Below are 17808 nucleotides of genomic sequence, written 5' to 3' on the forward strand. Positions count from 1 at the left end.
TGTTCGGTGTTACAAAGACATTTCTTAGTTATATTATTTTTGGTATAATTCTTAGGTTTATTAGGTTATTCATCTCCTTTCATTTGTATATTTTGTAAATAGATGTTCTTCCCTGGTCGTAAATGCAATTCTTACGACCAGCTAAACTAAGTTTATTATCTGGTTTGCCCAGACATCATTTCTCGGAGGGTTGGTACCTGACTGGGTAATTTCACCACCAGATGTACTTTCAGGTATAATCCATTTCGACTTTTTCCATCATTATCGTGGGGGTGGAGTAAGTTATAAATGAGTGTTCTTGTAAGATTTTAAACAGATCCAAATCTCATTCCAATCAATCAATTTAAAACCAAAATATTAACCAAATTAACCGAAAAACAAGTTATTCCTTGTGACTTGTGTATCATATCACTAACCGACATTGTATATATTGTGTATTGTGTAAATAAAATTGTATATAAAACAAATATACTGTCCATTACTTCTTCGAAGTGATTTCACCAAATTAGTAAACCGGCGGGATACCGCCATATCGAACAAAAATGTATGTATAGGAATCTAGGTGTTAACGAACTAATGAGAAGGGTGATTTTGATAGGTCCTTTTAGGATTCTGATAATAAATTCTTTGTGTAAAACAGACCAGTAAATTGTTATCAACTGAATTGAACGGCTTTAACTAGTAGCACAGCTTTGTTCTCTCCCGAAAACAATTGATACAAATAGTTAACATTGTATAAAGTAACATTATTAATTAGAAATTTGAGATTTACTATCATAGAACATAGTATTAGTATAGTTGTTGAAATTTATTTCTTCAAGTGCGTCGATTCAGGTGAGAGACCGGCGCCGGACGTCGCGACGATAACTCAGTGGCATGTTGCGCCCCATACGAACAACATGAGGCGCTATTCGCTGTTGGTATTATTCGAACGCGTTTTAATAATATGGTACCCGTGGGTTCGATCGTGGACTCTGTAGTGCGCTATGAGTTCTACCAGCAGGTACAGTTCTTATAACTGCCTCACCAGCTGGGACAGTTACGATAAAATACCGAGGTAAATATTTTGCCAAAATATAATAAACAAAATAAAAAACGAATAAGGAACAATTAGATGTGTTCTTTTTGATTGTTGATGTATTGTTTTAAAAAGATAAATTCCAAAATCAAAAGAAATATTAAGAACTTCAATGTGTATACATCTAATCAAGTTTCTGATTTTGAAAATTGTAAGAATGTCAGGAGTAGATATGGTAACTAATTTAAAAGGATAATCCCAAGGATTCTGTAAACTGATTTAGAAAAGAATTGCTATCTAGTAATTTATTATTTATATATTTTTTAGTTTGCGAGAGGATCTCGCCTATTTCTTATNTTACCATGTTTTTTTAAAAATTATTTCAAGTTTCTTAATTATTACAATTTAATTTGTAATATCAACTAAAATACCTACTAAATTTATTTCGGCTGGGATTTTATTTTTACAAAACCGGGTCCAAATTGTAATTTTTATTATTTTCGCTTACGAAGCAACGGGCTGGTGGAATGAATAAATTGTAAATATTGCTTTAATATTTAGATAAATTTTCCTTTTTCATTTTCTCTGTCAACATTTTATGAAATGTCTTTTCCATAGGTAATAGACAATAAAAAAAATTCATTCGTAGAATAATCAAAGCCTAAATGTTTCTTTTTAGTTCACAATAAAATTTTTTATTGAAATTTTCAAATTTGTATTTTCTGCTATTTCTTGTTAGCTCGTCTGTTGTTATACTCTAGTGGCTAGTTAAGAACCGAACATAAGTATAGGTCAGACGTGGTTAAAAAAAATTTCATTTGTTCATCAAATTATGCATTTTCGTCCGTGCGATGTGACATAAACAGAGAAAATGTGGACAAAGAAATGTGTAATTTCTATTTATCTTACCTGTATGTATGGTGCGTAATATTAATTGTGTCTGTAGTTTCAGTATTAAGGCATGTACGTACATGCATACAAAATTAATGACCCTTGTGCACTTGTGTGTACCTAGAAATGATTATTATTTCGTAATAAAGACAGGTAGGGTGTGCGAGGTACAAATTAATTATTAAAATACATTAAAACGTTTACTTATTTAGTTGGCACGATAAATACAAAAGCTAGTTAACAAAAGAAGGCGCGACAATGCCTTCGTTAATGTGTCCCTTTTATATATTTAATGCCTAAAACCCCGGGTTACATTAGGAAAATTGTATTCTTTAAGAAAATGATGTATTACTATCTTTGTATTATATTTACGTACGCACAAGGTAAAAATTAGGAATGTTATTTAAACAAGATAAAATCATTTCGTTTTAGTAAAGGTCAATTCGTATCTTTTTACTTGGAACGCACCTTCTTAATTGTGTCAAAGGTTCCCGTGGGATACTTTTTTTTTTAATTTAATTAATTTACCGTGTAATTTTGCAACCATATGCAAAACTAATGTTAGTAAGTCCTACAATCCAAAAATATCTGACCTTAAATATAGAAATGTTTTTAAAATTGTTATATCACCTAAATATTAATACAACTTTGTTAGGTTTTGTAATAATAAAAGTTTTGAAGAAATACTTGGAGAAGTAAAATGAATTGTGACCTTCAAGAAAGGTCTTAAAATTATCTCGTAATTCCTGTTGCTAATGAAGATATACATAAACACTAATTTGATATAAAAACTTCAACTTATTTTCTTATTTTAATTTTTACTGGAAATTGCTTGTTACAAAAAAAGGGAAAAACGATAACAAGGGAGAAGCAGGGCCTTAGCCAGACTGTGTAATCACGACAATATCAACAAAAATTAGGGCAGGTTGGAAGCTCAATTTTCCTACGTCTAGATCTAGCTTCTTTACTTTTGTTTGTAGTAGATACCTATTAATAAATAGAGCACATACTACTAAATGTTAATTCTTGGCCCTATTTGCACTAACACATTCGTATAAATCCTTGATTTCTTGTGCTAATTAGTATTTAGTTGCTTATATAATAAAGAATAGGAAATTTGAAATCAACTATTCTTCTGCTAATTACATTTTTAAGTACTTATTGAGATCAAATTTGCTATTCTTTGATAGTTGCTGAGGATAGTTAATCTTATAATGCTGAAGATAAAACATTTTTATAGAATAAAAAATTTTATTGAAAATTTTGGCGGAGGCGCTGGGACAATTATAAACAAACGCTATAATTGAGTAATAATTCCGGTTTCATATAAGTAGATTGATTAATTTTTATCTTGGAATTACAGTTTTTCCATGTAGACACATTTGGGATTCTGATTTGTATTTGTTTTTCACAAACTAAAATTTTTAATACGACATGCATAGCCAACCCTGCATACAGAAAATATTTGAACTTTTATAATGTAACTATAAGGGAAGTTAGAAAATTGTTATTCACGAAAATAACTGTCTTAGTCTCAACTCAGTATTATCCTCGAACAAGTCACAAAATATTATGTGGAAACAGGTAATTAGTAATATTTTGACATTTTCTTGTAAAAACAGTTACAGATTTTTATTTGAAGCTGTTAAAAAGATATTTAGTTACTGATACATTAGTATTGTTTTTTGTGAAAAATTTAAACTTCTAACTCAATGTATTCAGAAGATATGACAGACTTTGAATACATTGACATTTTATTTAATTTAGTCATCTAGTCAACCCACAAAAGAAAAACGGACGGACAGACACACGACTGATCCTGTAAGGGTTCCGCTTTTCATTCGGACGTACGGAACCCTAAAAAGAAAGCACAATTAAAAGTTAAGATTAACCTTTAGTTGTACTTGGAATTATTATGAGACAAACTTAATTTTTGGTCTTTTCTTTCGTTTCCATCGATTATCATCATTTTCAGTATGTGCTCGTTTAAACCTCTGCTGTATACAACAGTTAGTTAATTACACAACGCTTTCCCTAGGTATTTGAATTTGTAGCTCTTTGCGATGCATTATTTCAAAACTGTCAAAATCATGTTCATATGTATATGGAAACGTATAATGTGTTAAGGGCAACTTTACACATAATATTCGTATTCAAAATCGTTCGAACAGCGTCAAAGTCAGTTAGGAATTACTGGAATATAAAATCGGTGCTTATGGATGATGACAGATGAGATGGATTTGATACAATTTATTCTTTTCGAGTCGATAATATATTTCAAACCTGTAAATTTTACGACACCACAAATTGTTTATATGCGTTGTACAGCACTGCTCATTGGTAATCAACACATCAAACCCTTTATTATCTATAACATAGTTAATGACAGAATCGACAAACAAACAAATTTGTTATTACTTACTAATGTTTGATTCTCATAGGCGTAGCAACCATTTTTCCATGGGGGGGGGGCGCCAAATTTTCAACCCTTCCTATACTTCATTTACTTCCTCTAGCGATGTGCCTCTTCCAATGTCTTGGGTGCGCGCTGGCAAAATCGTAGGTAGGAAGAAAAAAGCTCATTATACTCTCGACTCTTGTTCATTAAACATACTTTTTCATACAGTACCTGCCAAAAGTTTTGTTCAATCATGAATTGTAGTGCGAGTTGAAAACAAGCGTTAAAGCCTTTAATATGTCTTCAACTATAAATAAACATCTTGTTAATATTTTCAGTAGTAAATGGTACCAACAACAGCACATTTGAGCAATGCAATTGTAGTGGATACAATTGTCAATTTTTTCCGTTCAGTACTGTACGGATTATACGCTCCTCACCGGTTAAGAGTTTGGCCGAGAGTTGTTTCCTTTCTTTTCTGGCCTAGTGCTGTTCTTTTCTACTTTGCGCCGGTCAAACTGAAGGTCACATCGCTACAGAAACTAAACGAAGTATAACATGAGCACCTGCAAATGTAAAATGGTGCAGATTTATCATATTATTTGTACTTGATTAATTGATATTCAAGGGTGTGCCTGGCTCACCTGGCCACCCCTTTTGCTATGCAAATGTTATTCTATGGTTCTAAAATGACGTTAAAAGTAAAGCATCTTACTATTATTGGTTTATGTAGTGCCCAATTGGTTGCCTGTTCTGTACAACAATATCTACAGACATTACTGTATCTAGCGTTGCATTCATCACCCCTAGAGAATTGGGGCTGTAGATAGACGACATGAATGTTACTCTCAGAGTTAAATTACATAACTCCACACGCACAATTTGGAACATAGTAACCCCTTTGGATTAGTAGAACTATCTGCTGATTTCGAAAATTAAAACATCAACTATTCTAATTTGTAAGACTCGCTGTGTTCAAAAAAATTTTAAAATAAAACAACGTTTATTTTTACAAAAATTATAATTCGATTGTTTTTGTTTGCAATTCCATCACTTTTAACAAAATAAGTTATTCAAATTTAAAGATGGATTACAAAGTTCGTGAGTTTTTACACGTTTCTTATTTTATTTTTTCTTTGAAATATCATCCTTTATTAGATGAGATAAGTAAGTTTGACATTGTGTAATTAATTAATAAATTAATACGGTTCGTAAACGTAAAACGATATCTAGCGATTTATTACCATCAATATCTTTTAATGTCCAACAAGATCGAGTAACGGATTAGCTTTTGCATCATTGTAGGCACAGTAATAGTTAAAAATATTTTTTAATTCAATGTCAAGAACGTCACTCCTTGGAAAAGGAATTTTAATGTTGTGCGGTGCATCAGCGCCACTATCCAACTTTTGGATGGGTTCAACTAGCACTACATACTAATAATTTATTAATTAATATTAATTATTTATTGGTCAAAAGTATACAGTACTTCGGAAAAATTAAGGGAAATGAAAGTACATGAAAAAGAAGTAGAATGAGCCATCTCACACATGAGGGTAGTGACCATCATTTCCGCATATTATGCATGTAGATACATTGATTTTTGCTTGATATTTCCACATTTAACTTATCTTTGTATTTTCCTAACAAATTCAGATTATTACGTACAATTGACTTGTCTACGTATCAGCTGCTTGCAAAGGTCATGAATAGGTATGCGTGTTTCGTCGAAAGCGGTAACTGTTCTCAATTATTGACGGCTGGTTAACTGGGGTACTTTTTCTGGACACTTTTTACATCCCCTACAAGGTGTCACCCTTCAAATGTTCGGGAATAAATATATTAGTGTTTTCAAATAAAAGAAGGTTATTAGTTGGATGTACTTTATTTTATTATTGTTATTATGCGAATTTCTCTTCAACGTAATCGTGGAACACTCGGATTCCGACAAAAGTTTCCCTGACAGACGACAAAATTCTACTGGCGGGCAACTCGAAACCGCTTCTGTCACCTTGAAGTTCCAGCGTGTAAGACAATTCCACCCCATTAACGCCCTTCATCCAGTCGTCTGATCCGCCGGCGGCTGCATAAAGAACGTTCGTTGAACTTCCCACGGTAAATCTACTTCCGCTGTACGTCCTTATCCTTGACGCCACGGAATCTCCTAAAGCCTGCAACTCCGCCGAGTCACTTGGAAGGGCAGACGTGTAGCCCCACGGATATAATATGTAGTTCCCGTAACTGTGAAGGGTCAAATACAACTTGATTCTGTTGGCGTTGGCGCGGGCGAAGTTTCTAAAACCTTGTAATTCTATTTCGGAAAATGCGGATGGACCTCTATAGGTTTCGGAACATTCTGACGAGCTGGCACCTGTCACACCCCAGTGAAAGTCGAAATTTCTGTTGCCGTCGGTTCCGTAACATCGGCGACCTGCACAACGGGTTTTTCTCCATAGACGTGTCTAAAAATTGTGATTATTAACGATAGCACAAGACCCTAATTGTGAGGAAAATGAACAATCTGGGACACACGGTATTAAGAGATTTTGTGTCAAATTTTGTGTAAAAAACAAAATTGAGTGCGAGGGCGTATTCCAAATGTTGACTGTGGAATATGGTGAAGCAACCTTGGACTGAAGCAACGTTTATCGGTGATACAAAATGTTGAATACGTTGGACACGTCAACAACTGCCGAAAACATTGATGAAGTGAAGAAAATAGTATTGGCCAATCGCCGAATCATCGTTAGAGAAGTTTCTGAGGTTCTAAACATATCAAGTGGCTCCTGCTATTTGATTCTTACAAGTGATTTGGGCATGAGATGGGTCGCCGCCAAATTCGTACCAAAATTGCTCAATTTCGGCCAAAACCCGCAAAAACAAATTTACTCCAGAGGGTTATAACTGGTGACGAATCATGGGTTTATGGTTATGACGTAGAAACCAAAGTTCAATCATCCCAGTGGAAGCTGCCGCACGAGTCAAGACCGAAAAAAGCGTGTCAAGTTGTGTCGAATGTGAATGGTTTGCTTAAAGTTTTCTTCGATTGGGGCTGTGGTGCATTACAAGTTCTTGTCACAGGGTAGAACGGTCAATAGGCAATATTACCTGCAAGTTATGTGTTATTTGCCGAAAGAAATCAGCCAGAAACGCCCGTATTTGTGGAAGAAAAAGAACACCTTTAACAATATTTTTCATATTTCAAATGAATTCTGTGTGAACATAGAACTGACTTTCTTTTGTTAACGGCGAGTTTACCCTACGTTATCCTCTCATATCTCTACTACTCCTTCGAGCCTGAGTTATTTTGATTTTCTAGATACCGAAAATCAGCCACTTGTTCTATTTTTTTTATAGATACTTTTAGAGATAGAAGTTATAAACTTGTACTTACGTTAGTATGTGTGTATTCGTATCCATCTGGGTTAAGAACTGGTAAAATGTACCAGTCAACGTTTTGAATAAGATGCCTGTTAGCAGAGTTTTCGACCAGTTGATTGATGATATAAAGGGCAGTGGCTGGGGCAATCCACTCTCTTGCGTGGATTCCAGCGTCCACAAGGATTACTGGTTTATTAGCCGAGCCTCCTGAAGATATTTTTATGACTGTTAGATTCCGGCCTTCGTAAGATTGTCCAATAGTTTGCAGTGATACCAGATTAGGATGTTCAGAAGCCAAAGATCGCAAATACCTGTTTATCTAACAAACAAATATTATTTTTATTGAGTGATGGAAACGAAAAACTTGTTACACGTTAGGAGAAATGTATTACTTTTATATTGCGAATTGTCTGGTCTGATGCCTTCCCGAGTCAAAAAATTGGGACTCATTTTGTCCTCATTTGATCTCAATAGAATTTTTAGGGATATTTCAAACTACAAGACTCAAAAGTCTCATTTTATCCGCGGTTTTCCCGTATCAGGACAAAATGAGACTTTTGAGGAGTAAAGATTATTTAGGAAACCTCATTTTGTCTTCAAAAAGTCTCATTCTTTTCTTGTTGAGGTTAAATTGAGGACTATTGCCATAGGATTGCAGACATTGAGAATAAAATGAGACTTTTTAGAATCCAATGTGATGAGTCTTATGAAAACTTATTGAGGTATCTGAGATTAAAAACGTCTAAATGAGGAAAAAATGAGTCTAAATAGTTCATTTGAGGATAAAATGAGTCCCAATTTTTCAACTCGGGTTACCTCAGCATATCTGTGATATTTGGTAAAACTTATACTTCTGTCTGAATCTCTTGAATTTTTCTCTAACTCAAGCCGTTCTTCCTCGAAGTGTCTAAAATTGGATTAAATATAGTTGGAGATTTTTATAAGATGGCGTTTAAGCTTCTTTACCTTTCTAAATCGTCGACTGTAACGGTAAATTTGATTTGTTCTCGTTCAAGAAATTGGTAGAACTCAACCTGCTCTTCCGGTTTTACAATAACTTTAGTGATACCTCCATATTTTGGCAGAGGAGTTACATAATCCAATTCCCAATTTTCGTGAAGTAACTTTGCTTGCTCTTCATTGGTTTCGATAACGACTATTTGGTAGCTTCAAAAAGGATTAAAAAAATGTGCCTGTTTTATTTTCCAATTTATCTAACCTTACCCATTGTACGTAAACCTGGAGGCGGCCAGCGCCACACACAACCCGAAAACAGCTACCGTTAGCCCTTTCATCTTTTCTCAAACTTAACTATTTGAGAAATGATTTTCAAGAACTGCATCTTCCGGTTTTTATATTGAGTGTGACTATAACGCGACATCCAATAATCTAACAACAATTCTGTTGATATAGTGCTTGTAATAATGAAGATAGATCGACACTTGTCTAGTGTCATGACTTTTTCCAATTCTAATCAGTTACAGAATATATTTATTTATTTTATGTATCAGTACATTTTTTAGACTTATATAAATGTTGAATTTGTGCAAGCGATATAAGTAAATTCCAATCGTTATTGATTGATTTGATAAATAATAATCAATCTAAGGAGAATTATACAGTGACTTGTAGATTTGTTTTTAGAATCAAACTTAATTTTTTATAAGCTGTGACTAATTCTCGTTTCGGCAATTGCGCATGATATGATGACACTACTTCTGAGACGCAAATGAAATGAGATGTTGAGATCGTGATGATTTTGTAAAACACCTTAAAATTATCTCTGAGAAAGGACGTATGTATCTTCTTTCTTGTTTCCACTTGAGACTGTAGTCATTTGCTGCGTTTTGAACACGCCCTTATTATGTTAGGACAACCGAATAATAGTAAGGGGTGCAGTGGTTAGAGACTGCTTAGGTACGCAAAAGATCAGGGTCGACTTTATAACTGCCTGGTTGGAATTATATCTTTAAACAAGCGTCTTTATTTTCCTGAATTCCTGAGAATGTCGAACATTCTTTAAATCCCTTATGCTGACAACATGCCCAAATTTTACTTGTCTGCATCTCTTTTTGTTATACATTAATTGGTGTAATGTTATTCTTTTTTGTTTATTAGTGTCCGCTGCAATTCCTATCTGACATCTCTTTTCTATGTTTACAATATTCCTTACAAAGTCTATCGCGAGTAAAAGCAGGCGTTTTGTCAGAAACCCCTCTAGTGTCCGCTGCAATTCCTATCTGGCATCTCTTTTCTATGTTTACAATATTTCTTACAAAGTCTATCGCGAGTAAAAGCAGGCGTTTTGTCAGAAACCCCTCTAGTGTCCGCTGCAATTCCTATCTGGCATCTCCTTTCTATGTTTACAATATTCCTTACATAGTGTATCGCGAGTAAAAGCAGACATTCTGTTAGCAACCCCTCTAGTCTATTTAATACATTGAAAGAAGAAAATAAATACGACATTTTAATTGCGCTATTGTAAATAGAAACAATCATAATAATTTGTTTATTTTATTAACTTTAACAATAACAATAAATTATTAAACAATAAATTACAAATAGGGATCTACATTCGCGCATATTTTTTGTCGACATAACTATGAAATGCTTGAATACCAACAAACGATTCTCTAACGGCTGGTAATATTTTTTCGGCGGGTAATTCGAAACCTTCGTAGTCTCCCTGCAGTTCTATGGTGTAAGATAGGTCTACGCCATTGACTCCCTTCATCCAATCATCAGATCCACCGGCAGCGGGATAGAGAACATTTGTAGAACTTCCTACAGTAAACCTTGTGCCACTATAGTCCCTTATTTTAGATGACACTGTCGATCCTAAATGTTGTAGTTCGTCCACGTCCTGTGGAAGGTCCGATGTGTATCCCCAGGGATATAGGATGAAGTACCCGTAACTGTGAAGGGTCAGATAAAGCTTGATCTTATCTTTGTTAGCTTCTGAAAAGTTTTTGAAATTTTGCAATTCTACTTCTGAAAACGCATTTCGGCCTTTGTATATTTCGGAGCATTCGGCCGAACTGGCGCCGGTTGTTCCCCAGTAAAAGTCGAAATTCCTGTTTGCATCCGTACCGGTGCACTCGCTTCCTAGACTTCTTGTCTTCCTCCACAGTCTGTCCTAAAAACGATCGTCATTATAAACTAGTTTATCAAAGTTAGATAAGATAATTAACATTTGTGTGTGTATATTCGTATCCGTCCGGATTTAAACTTGGCAAAATATACCAATCGGCGTTTTGGATCATGAAGTTGTTCCACGTGGAGTTTTCCACCAATTGGTTAACGACATACAGGGCGGTAGCCGGTGCTATCCATTCCCTTGCGTGAATTCCTGCATCTATAAAAATTACCGGTTTTTGTTTAGTCCCTCGTCCTGTAGATATTTTAATTACTATCATATCTCTTCCTTCAAATGATTGACCGATATTTTCAAGAGATACCAGTTCGGGATATTTCGAAGCCAACGACTTTAGATAATTATTGATCTACACCAAAATAGAGACGATTTAGTAATATTTATAATAATATGATATAGCATTATCATGTCTTACCGTCTCATGTCTTTCATAGCGTCTAAAGCTTATCGTTCCTCTATCGAACGTTTTCAAACGAGATAGCTGGTGTAATCGTTCTTTTTTGAAATAACTAAAACGAATATGAACTCAGTTTTTATACATAAATATTCCTACATAGATAAAGAAGCATGTCTCACTTTTCTAGGTCATCAACTATAACGGTGAATTTGATCTTGTTGCTTGACAGGAAATTGTAGACGATCTTGCGCTCCTCGGATTTAACAACAACTTTTGTAAGGCCTCCATTTCTTCGTAAGGGTGTTATGTAGTCGAAATTGCAGTTTTGATGAATCAATTCTGTTTGCTCTTTGGTGGGTTCGATATGAACGATTTGGTACCTACCATAAAAAATCTTTTATGAATTATGTAATCCTTTAAAACATGATGTACAATATTCCTGATGATATTATTGTTAATCACTCACAGGATTCGTGACACAATACAAATCTCTTACCCGTTGTATTTTAGTCCATTGGTGAACAGTATGTTTAGCAATACTATAAAAATTAAGTGGCTCATATTAATATAGTCGTACTTGATTGACTATTTGGTTATTAATTGTTTATATACTTATCGCCTATTTTCGACATGATATCTATCTTGTTTTTTGTAAGGTCAATTTAGTTTTTAAAAAACACCTGCAGGCAGATTTCTGACAGAAATTATTAAATAGACATCGGGTGCGGTACGTTAATTATAAATCGTTTTAGATAGTTCTTGCGAAATTTCGAAAATAATTGATATTTTTACGGACTTTAACAAATAATATAGATTATAAGCAGCTTGAATGGAAGGCTCTATAAATGACGCCTTATGTACTTTAGATTAATTGACCAATTAGATATTGTTATTAAATGTCAAGCAGTCTATTTTACATTAAATAGTATCAATGAAAAAATAACCTCTATCCACTTTATAAAAGAGATCAATTGAACCGGTTGTGAAATTATCAATGACTTATTAGATTGAATTTATTAATAAAAAGAAAAAATAGACTACGTTAAATCATAAGATGATCTACAGCAGCAGTATTCAATTGTCACCGATATTTTTTTTCCTATATCGAGTCCATCGTAATCATCAAGGGTTAGATAAATTTTTATTTTGTGTTTATTAGGAAGGTAGTGGCTTTCTACTTATTATGTTAGCTCCTGCTAGTTTGAAGAATTTACACCAATTTCATTCAGAAACTACATTTTATACAAATTACAGGAAGAAGAGACATAAACAACATTAATACAAAATAAACAGTGTACAAAAATTTGTTTATTTATTTATTTAGTTCATGTCGTAACAAAGGACATTGGACATTTACCTTTCCTTGAGTTGAAGGTTTATGGAGAGCTATTTTATCTGTTATTAGTGATACAATTATTTAAACAACTGATAACACTTAACAATAATACCTGTTCCTTATTACAACATTAGCGATAAGTTTTCTTATGCAATTTTTCTTTGAACTGTGTCTTTTTTCGTAAGAGACTTGTTTTTCGTTTTAATGCCATTTAGAAAAAGTATTTCTGGATTTCAGTTTGTATTTACTTAATCCAAAAATAATTTTTTAATGGTACTTATATAACAAGTTTAGAGTTATTGTTTGGGTTCCAACTTATTTTTGACATAATCATGAAATTATTTAATGGCAATGCTCCATAAGCAATTCTGAAAAAATAAATTCAATTGTAGGTTATTTTTTTCTTCAGGATTTTTAGTTTTATTCTGATGTACGCAATTTTGGTAAACTATTGCGACAAAATTCAAATCGATGACGACGTTAGCGATAACGAATAATAATTATCATCAGAATTTACCTTTTTTGGCTCATAATCCTTGAAATACTTAAAATATTAACGCCGCCTTTTGGCTTACTTGTTGGTTTTATTTTGGCCAGATAAATACTTTGTTTTTTTTTACCAAAGCTCTTATCAAAATCATTAAATTTTGCTGAATACATATGTGATTTTCAATTCCTTTTAGGTAAGAATTATCCTGCTATTGTTACATGGGTACTTAAGTATTTATTTTGTGATAGGTCCGAGACCCGTTATCTAATTTTCAGGCACCATGGGAACCCCACAGCTGGTGTCCTTTATACTAGCAGTCACGAAACCGAAGTAGGCTCCTTTAATAATTCGGTAGTCGTCAACATACATTTACACACACTCATACACGGAGGCACAATTATATTGATACTAGGTTACCATTCTTTGCTGTGTGATCGCGTGATCATGGAATTGTTTTTCAAAATTTATGATTGAATCAAAAATAAAAAGGAAATGAAAGGAAGGCTTTTAAAAGCCGTGAAGTATGGTAGACACCCACGGACACAGGCTAATGGAAATTAATGAAAACTGATTAGGTTTTTCGTCACTTTGTCGTCATAGCTTTTGATAAGCGCTGAAAAGATGAAATCATCGGAAATTAAGACGAGCGAAAACTGATTATGTTTTTGAAGTTATAGACAACTGTCAATACATTACTTAAATTACTACGTTCAACCTTAAAAATCAGTTGAACGTGTAACTTCAGTTCCTCATTTTGCATTTCTCAAAAATCAGAACTCTAATAACTACTTGCGAGCAGTTAAAAGCAGTCCGGCCCTGCGCTATTGTTTGTTTTATATCTCTAGCATTGACTAATACGAATCCCCAAATATCACAAACGGTGACCTTCTTCTAGTTTTTCGTTTCTTATTTTTATATTAGTTCTCACCTTAATTTTACATCCCTAATATATCAATATTTGTATTTTATTTTTATTAATTTTCATACTATTGGGATCCGTCAAATGGGCATACACCATCTGGTGGCAAAATTTATAACTCGAATGAGGGAAAATTTACATAGGAACTGTGCACGCAAATTGTAAAATTGTTTATTAAAATAATAAAACACGTTAAAAAAGTAAAATTTTTTTTGATGATCTCACCAATTATATAACGTGAATCACTTTTTAAATTCGAAGTTTGTAAAAAGTAGGCAGTAAACTTGACGGAATTTGAAGGCTAGCTTCCGGATTTGTTATTTCCGAATTTTATAATGTGATTGGCATTAAAAACACGCTCACCTTCAACGAAATTTACTTTCCGAAGCTTTGTGTCAGCCCAATCACATATTGTGTCAATACAATCATTTTATCGTAATATAAAAACTTGGAAATTGCACGGTACACTATAGGAACTACGATAAATTTTCCCTAATCGGCGCCATGTTTTTAGGCTCCTCCCATTTGACGGATCCCAATAGTCGTGTGTCAATACCGCTAAGATTTTTTGTTTTGTTAGTCTGTGAATAAATCGTCAAAATTTTCAAAAAATAGATGTCTATTAGGATTAACCACAGGAATCAATAAAAGCCATTACTTGAAGTTCCCGTTTGTGTCGGGAAAGTCCCCCTGGACGCACCTCGGTTGAATTGAGATTGAAAAATAATGTTAGGTATCTGGTGGTATAAAACAAACCGTTTCGCGCCGCGTCGCGTCGTTGCCCTGTCCTTTCCCCATTCCCTTTTATAGATCTGTCGGAAGTTTAAGCATTTATAACTGTCACGAAAATTCCCTTCCTTGTTTGAAAGAGTAATCTTTGAAAGTTGCCTCGCCACGAAACGTTCTTCTATATTCTTGCGTGTCTATGTATTGCGGTCAAGCCTGTAACGTTGAAGGATGAAAGCACTGCGTTTCCCCTTAATCGTCAAATTTATTGTGACTTCCGAAATTTGTAACCTTTCCTTGCTTTCCTTTCTTTTGTTTCTGATTTTTAAGGGTATATGAGAACAAAGGTTTCTTTTTCCTTTTCCTTTTCCATAACTATGACTTCAGATTTTAAAATTGTAATATATATATATACAAATGTCTTGATCTAATAGAATTAGCTGCTTTTAGTATAGAAAAAATAACGAAAATTAACTGATTCCTTTATTGTTTTAATCCTGCATCTACGTTAAAGGCAAATTTTTAAATTGATTTGCAATTCTTGATATACTTTGTAACTATACAATTGAAAATGCTTGTTACTACGAAAAAAAGATCAAATTTTCAACCTAACCCTACTTACATATTAATTTGTAAGTCAAATACCATTATTTACATATATTATACAACATATAATATTGTATATTTTCATGTTCGTGCCTTTTTTAACTTTAAAATTCGGTTGTGATCGTATTTCGAGCGCTTTCCAATTTCCGCGCTTTAGCTTTTCCTTTGAAATTGTCTCGCTTTTTTTGTATCTAATACAAAGGATCGGCTCACTTTAGGGTTTGGCGAAAATCGAAAGCAAATATAATAGGAAACCTAATTTTGTTGAAATCGAATGTGAATCTAAATTTTCACCGTATTAAGTGCCTACGTACACATCCAATCAAAGTGCATTAAATCTGGGGATGATTCCAATTTTTAGTTTGTTTGTCTTTAGATAGGTATTTGCTGTTTTTTGTTTTGCATTATTTGTAACATCCATGGGGATATGCTGCCATAATTGGATATTATGCCAACTTACATTAAAACAGTGCGTTTTAGAAAATACTACAAATGGCGCAGTAAACGCCACCTGTAGCACGATGCTACATTTTAGAATTACATATGCCTCAACAAGGTCCACTTGTGTGAATATCTACTCGCTGAAAACGAATCCCGGCATAGCCAACCTCAACGTAATAGGCACGTTAGCTTAATCGAATAAAATAATTCGAAGTGGTCTGTATTCTGTCGAAACTGCCAGACGCGGATCGCGATTTCGATCTTTTTGGATCTCATCAGCGCGTCGCAGGCAGCTGCGACATTACACAGACCAACCTTTACCTGCTGTCTTAACAGCGCGTTTTTGAAAATACCACAAATGGCGTGGTGGGATTCGTTTGAGCAAGTAGATATCCATATTTTTAAATGGACCTTGCTGGAGCATACGTAATCCTAAAATGTAGCATCGTACTACAGATGGCGCTCACCACGCGATTTGTGGTATTTTCTAAAACGCGCTGTTAAGACTGCAGGTAAAGGTTGGTCTGTGTTCTGTCGGAGCTGCCTGCGACGCGCTGATGAGATCCAAAAAGATCGAAATCGCGATCCGCGTCTGGCAGTTTCGACAGAATACAGACCACCTCGAATTATTTTACATTAAAACAGTTTCTTCGATTCTTCAATTCATAAAATACACACCCCCAAAATAAAATTGAAAACTATTGTATTTATTAGGGATCGTAAAAGATTCTTCCACATTTAAATTTGTGTTACCGTTATCTCTATAAACTATGTAAACTAATTTGACTGATGCTGGTGTATCTAGCCATCCTCGAAGGATCACCTACCTAATAGCGGTACATCACTTAGGAAAATCAAAAATATTTTCAAAGAGAGAAAATATACAAAATTTACAACCCAAAAGAACGTTAACTAACATTTGCAACTCTAGATATTGTCCTTCATACCTGAGGAGGTGTCTTACCAACCTATCTCGCCTATGTCTTATTGACTTCTCTGTTCTATTCTCTCTACTTATTGTTATCATTTTTTGTTTATTAGAATTAATTATGTTAATTGTCTCTATGTTTTTATTTTGTGTTTTGTGTTTGATGTTTTAATCGTGTTGTACCAACCTAAGAATGAATTATTTTGCTTTAGAGTCGCAATTTTTTTGAAATATTTTTTTGCATCATGTTGCGTTGCTTACAAATTAAAGGTAATAATTATATTGTTAATAAGCTTTTTATTTTTTTGTTGCAGGGTACGAGTTGAATATTACGTCAACGAAAACACCCTAAAGGAACGGCTACAATTATATTTTATAAAAAATCAACGATCTAGTAAGTTGAACAGAATTTTTTATCATACAATATTACCAAAAGACAAAATAATTGTAGTATGTAATTTTATCTGTTAATCTTGAACAAGACAACAATTGAGACATTTTTAATTGGTTTATTTTTGTCGCGAATTGTTAATTCGTTTAGACATTTTTCAGTATTTTTAATCCAAATTGTTACTATTTTTAATTTAAGTATTAGACCTTTATCAAATTCAACTGCATTGACCCTAAAAACGTTATCATTAAAATTAATTATTAGCTTTAATTTTAATATTTAGTTTTAGGCCAGACGTTACTGCATTTTATATACGCAGAAATCGATCGTTTACCTTCTTCTTAACTGATGATTATAACCATAATAGTACTAGCACAATTGTAACATCTGTTTGAAATTATATTGGCACGTATGTATATTGATCAGTAATTTACTGAAAGTACCATAACTATTAAGTAGTGGTTTTAATCTTATTTCATCTCTTCAGCACGCAATAGGCAGTCTTGATAAATGCACTGATATTTGTTGCTTACTAAAATTACTGAACTAGAACTTATCGATCCGTTCTTATTAATTTGGTTTATGCCATTTTCACGTATGTTACGTTGTCGATCTAAATTGGTTTATAAACGTTTAATTTTGAATATAAGAACCTAATCAATTAAAAGATTACCCAACAAATGAGAATGAGAAGCTTTAGAAATCTGTTGTGCTTCAAAAGCAGTAGAAATA

The 17808-nt window shown here is 33.6% G+C and overlaps 3 protein-coding genes across 8 annotated transcripts in view; 1 reads left to right on the forward strand and 2 right to left on the reverse strand.

Moving 5' to 3' along the window:
- The window catches only part of LOC108744240 (potassium channel subfamily T member 2), a 122939-nt gene that overhangs the window by 63911 nt on the left and 41220 nt on the right, over positions 1 to 17808 (forward strand). For all 6 annotated transcript variants that reach the window (XM_025976795.1, XM_025976796.1, XM_025976797.1 and 3 more), the window contains one exon: positions 17000 to 17079. In XM_025976795.1, coding sequence (XP_025832580.1) covers positions 17000 to 17079 — 80 coding nt within the window. The remainder of the gene's footprint in view (positions 1 to 16999; positions 17080 to 17808) is intronic.
- Positions 6174 to 9023, reverse strand: LOC108744243 (carboxypeptidase B). Its single transcript, XM_018479918.1, has 5 exons — positions 8913 to 9023; positions 8655 to 8855; positions 8505 to 8595; positions 7702 to 8007; positions 6174 to 6769 (listed from the first exon to the last, which is right to left on the reverse strand). The coding sequence occupies exons 1-5, from the start codon at positions 8981 to 8983 to the stop codon at positions 6209 to 6211; spliced, it is 1230 nt and encodes a 409-aa protein (XP_018335420.1). The 5' UTR covers positions 8984 to 9023; the 3' UTR covers positions 6174 to 6208.
- LOC112905095 (carboxypeptidase B-like) lies at positions 10189 to 11807 on the reverse strand. Its single transcript, XM_025976800.1, has 5 exons — positions 11736 to 11807; positions 11419 to 11619; positions 11258 to 11351; positions 10880 to 11191; positions 10189 to 10824 (listed from the first exon to the last, which is right to left on the reverse strand). Exons 1-5 carry the CDS (start codon positions 11798 to 11800, stop codon positions 10258 to 10260), a joined length of 1239 nt encoding a protein of 412 aa, XP_025832585.1. The 5' UTR covers positions 11801 to 11807; the 3' UTR covers positions 10189 to 10257.

Source organism: Agrilus planipennis, unplaced genomic scaffold, assembly GCF_000699045.2.
Source record: "Agrilus planipennis isolate EAB-ADULT unplaced genomic scaffold, Apla_2.0 scaffold13, whole genome shotgun sequence".
Lineage (NCBI taxonomy): Eukaryota > Metazoa > Arthropoda > Insecta > Coleoptera > Buprestidae > Agrilus > Agrilus planipennis.

Coding starts and splice junctions, on each gene's coding strand:
- LOC108744243 (XM_018479918.1), bottom strand. CDS start 8,983: ATGAAAGGGCTAACGGTAGCTGTTTTCGGGTTGTGTGTGGCGCTGGCC. Junction 8,008..8,504: donor AATATCACAGATATGCTGAG/GTAACCCGAGTT, acceptor TTTGTTTGTTAG/ATAAACAGGTATTTGCGATC. Junction 6,770..7,701: donor ACGAATACACACATACTAAC/GTAAGTACAAGT, acceptor CACAATTTTTAG/ACACGTCTATGGAGAAAAAC.
- LOC112905095 (XM_025976800.1), bottom strand. CDS start 11,800: ATGAGCCACTTAATTTTTATAGTATTGCTAAACATACTGTTCACCAAT. Junction 11,192..11,257: donor GCTATGAAAGACATGAGACG/GTAAGACATGAT, acceptor ATTTTGGTGTAG/ATCAATAATTATCTAAAGTC. Junction 10,825..10,879: donor ACGAATATACACACACAAAT/GTTAATTATCTT, acceptor GATCGTTTTTAG/GACAGACTGTGGAGGAAGAC.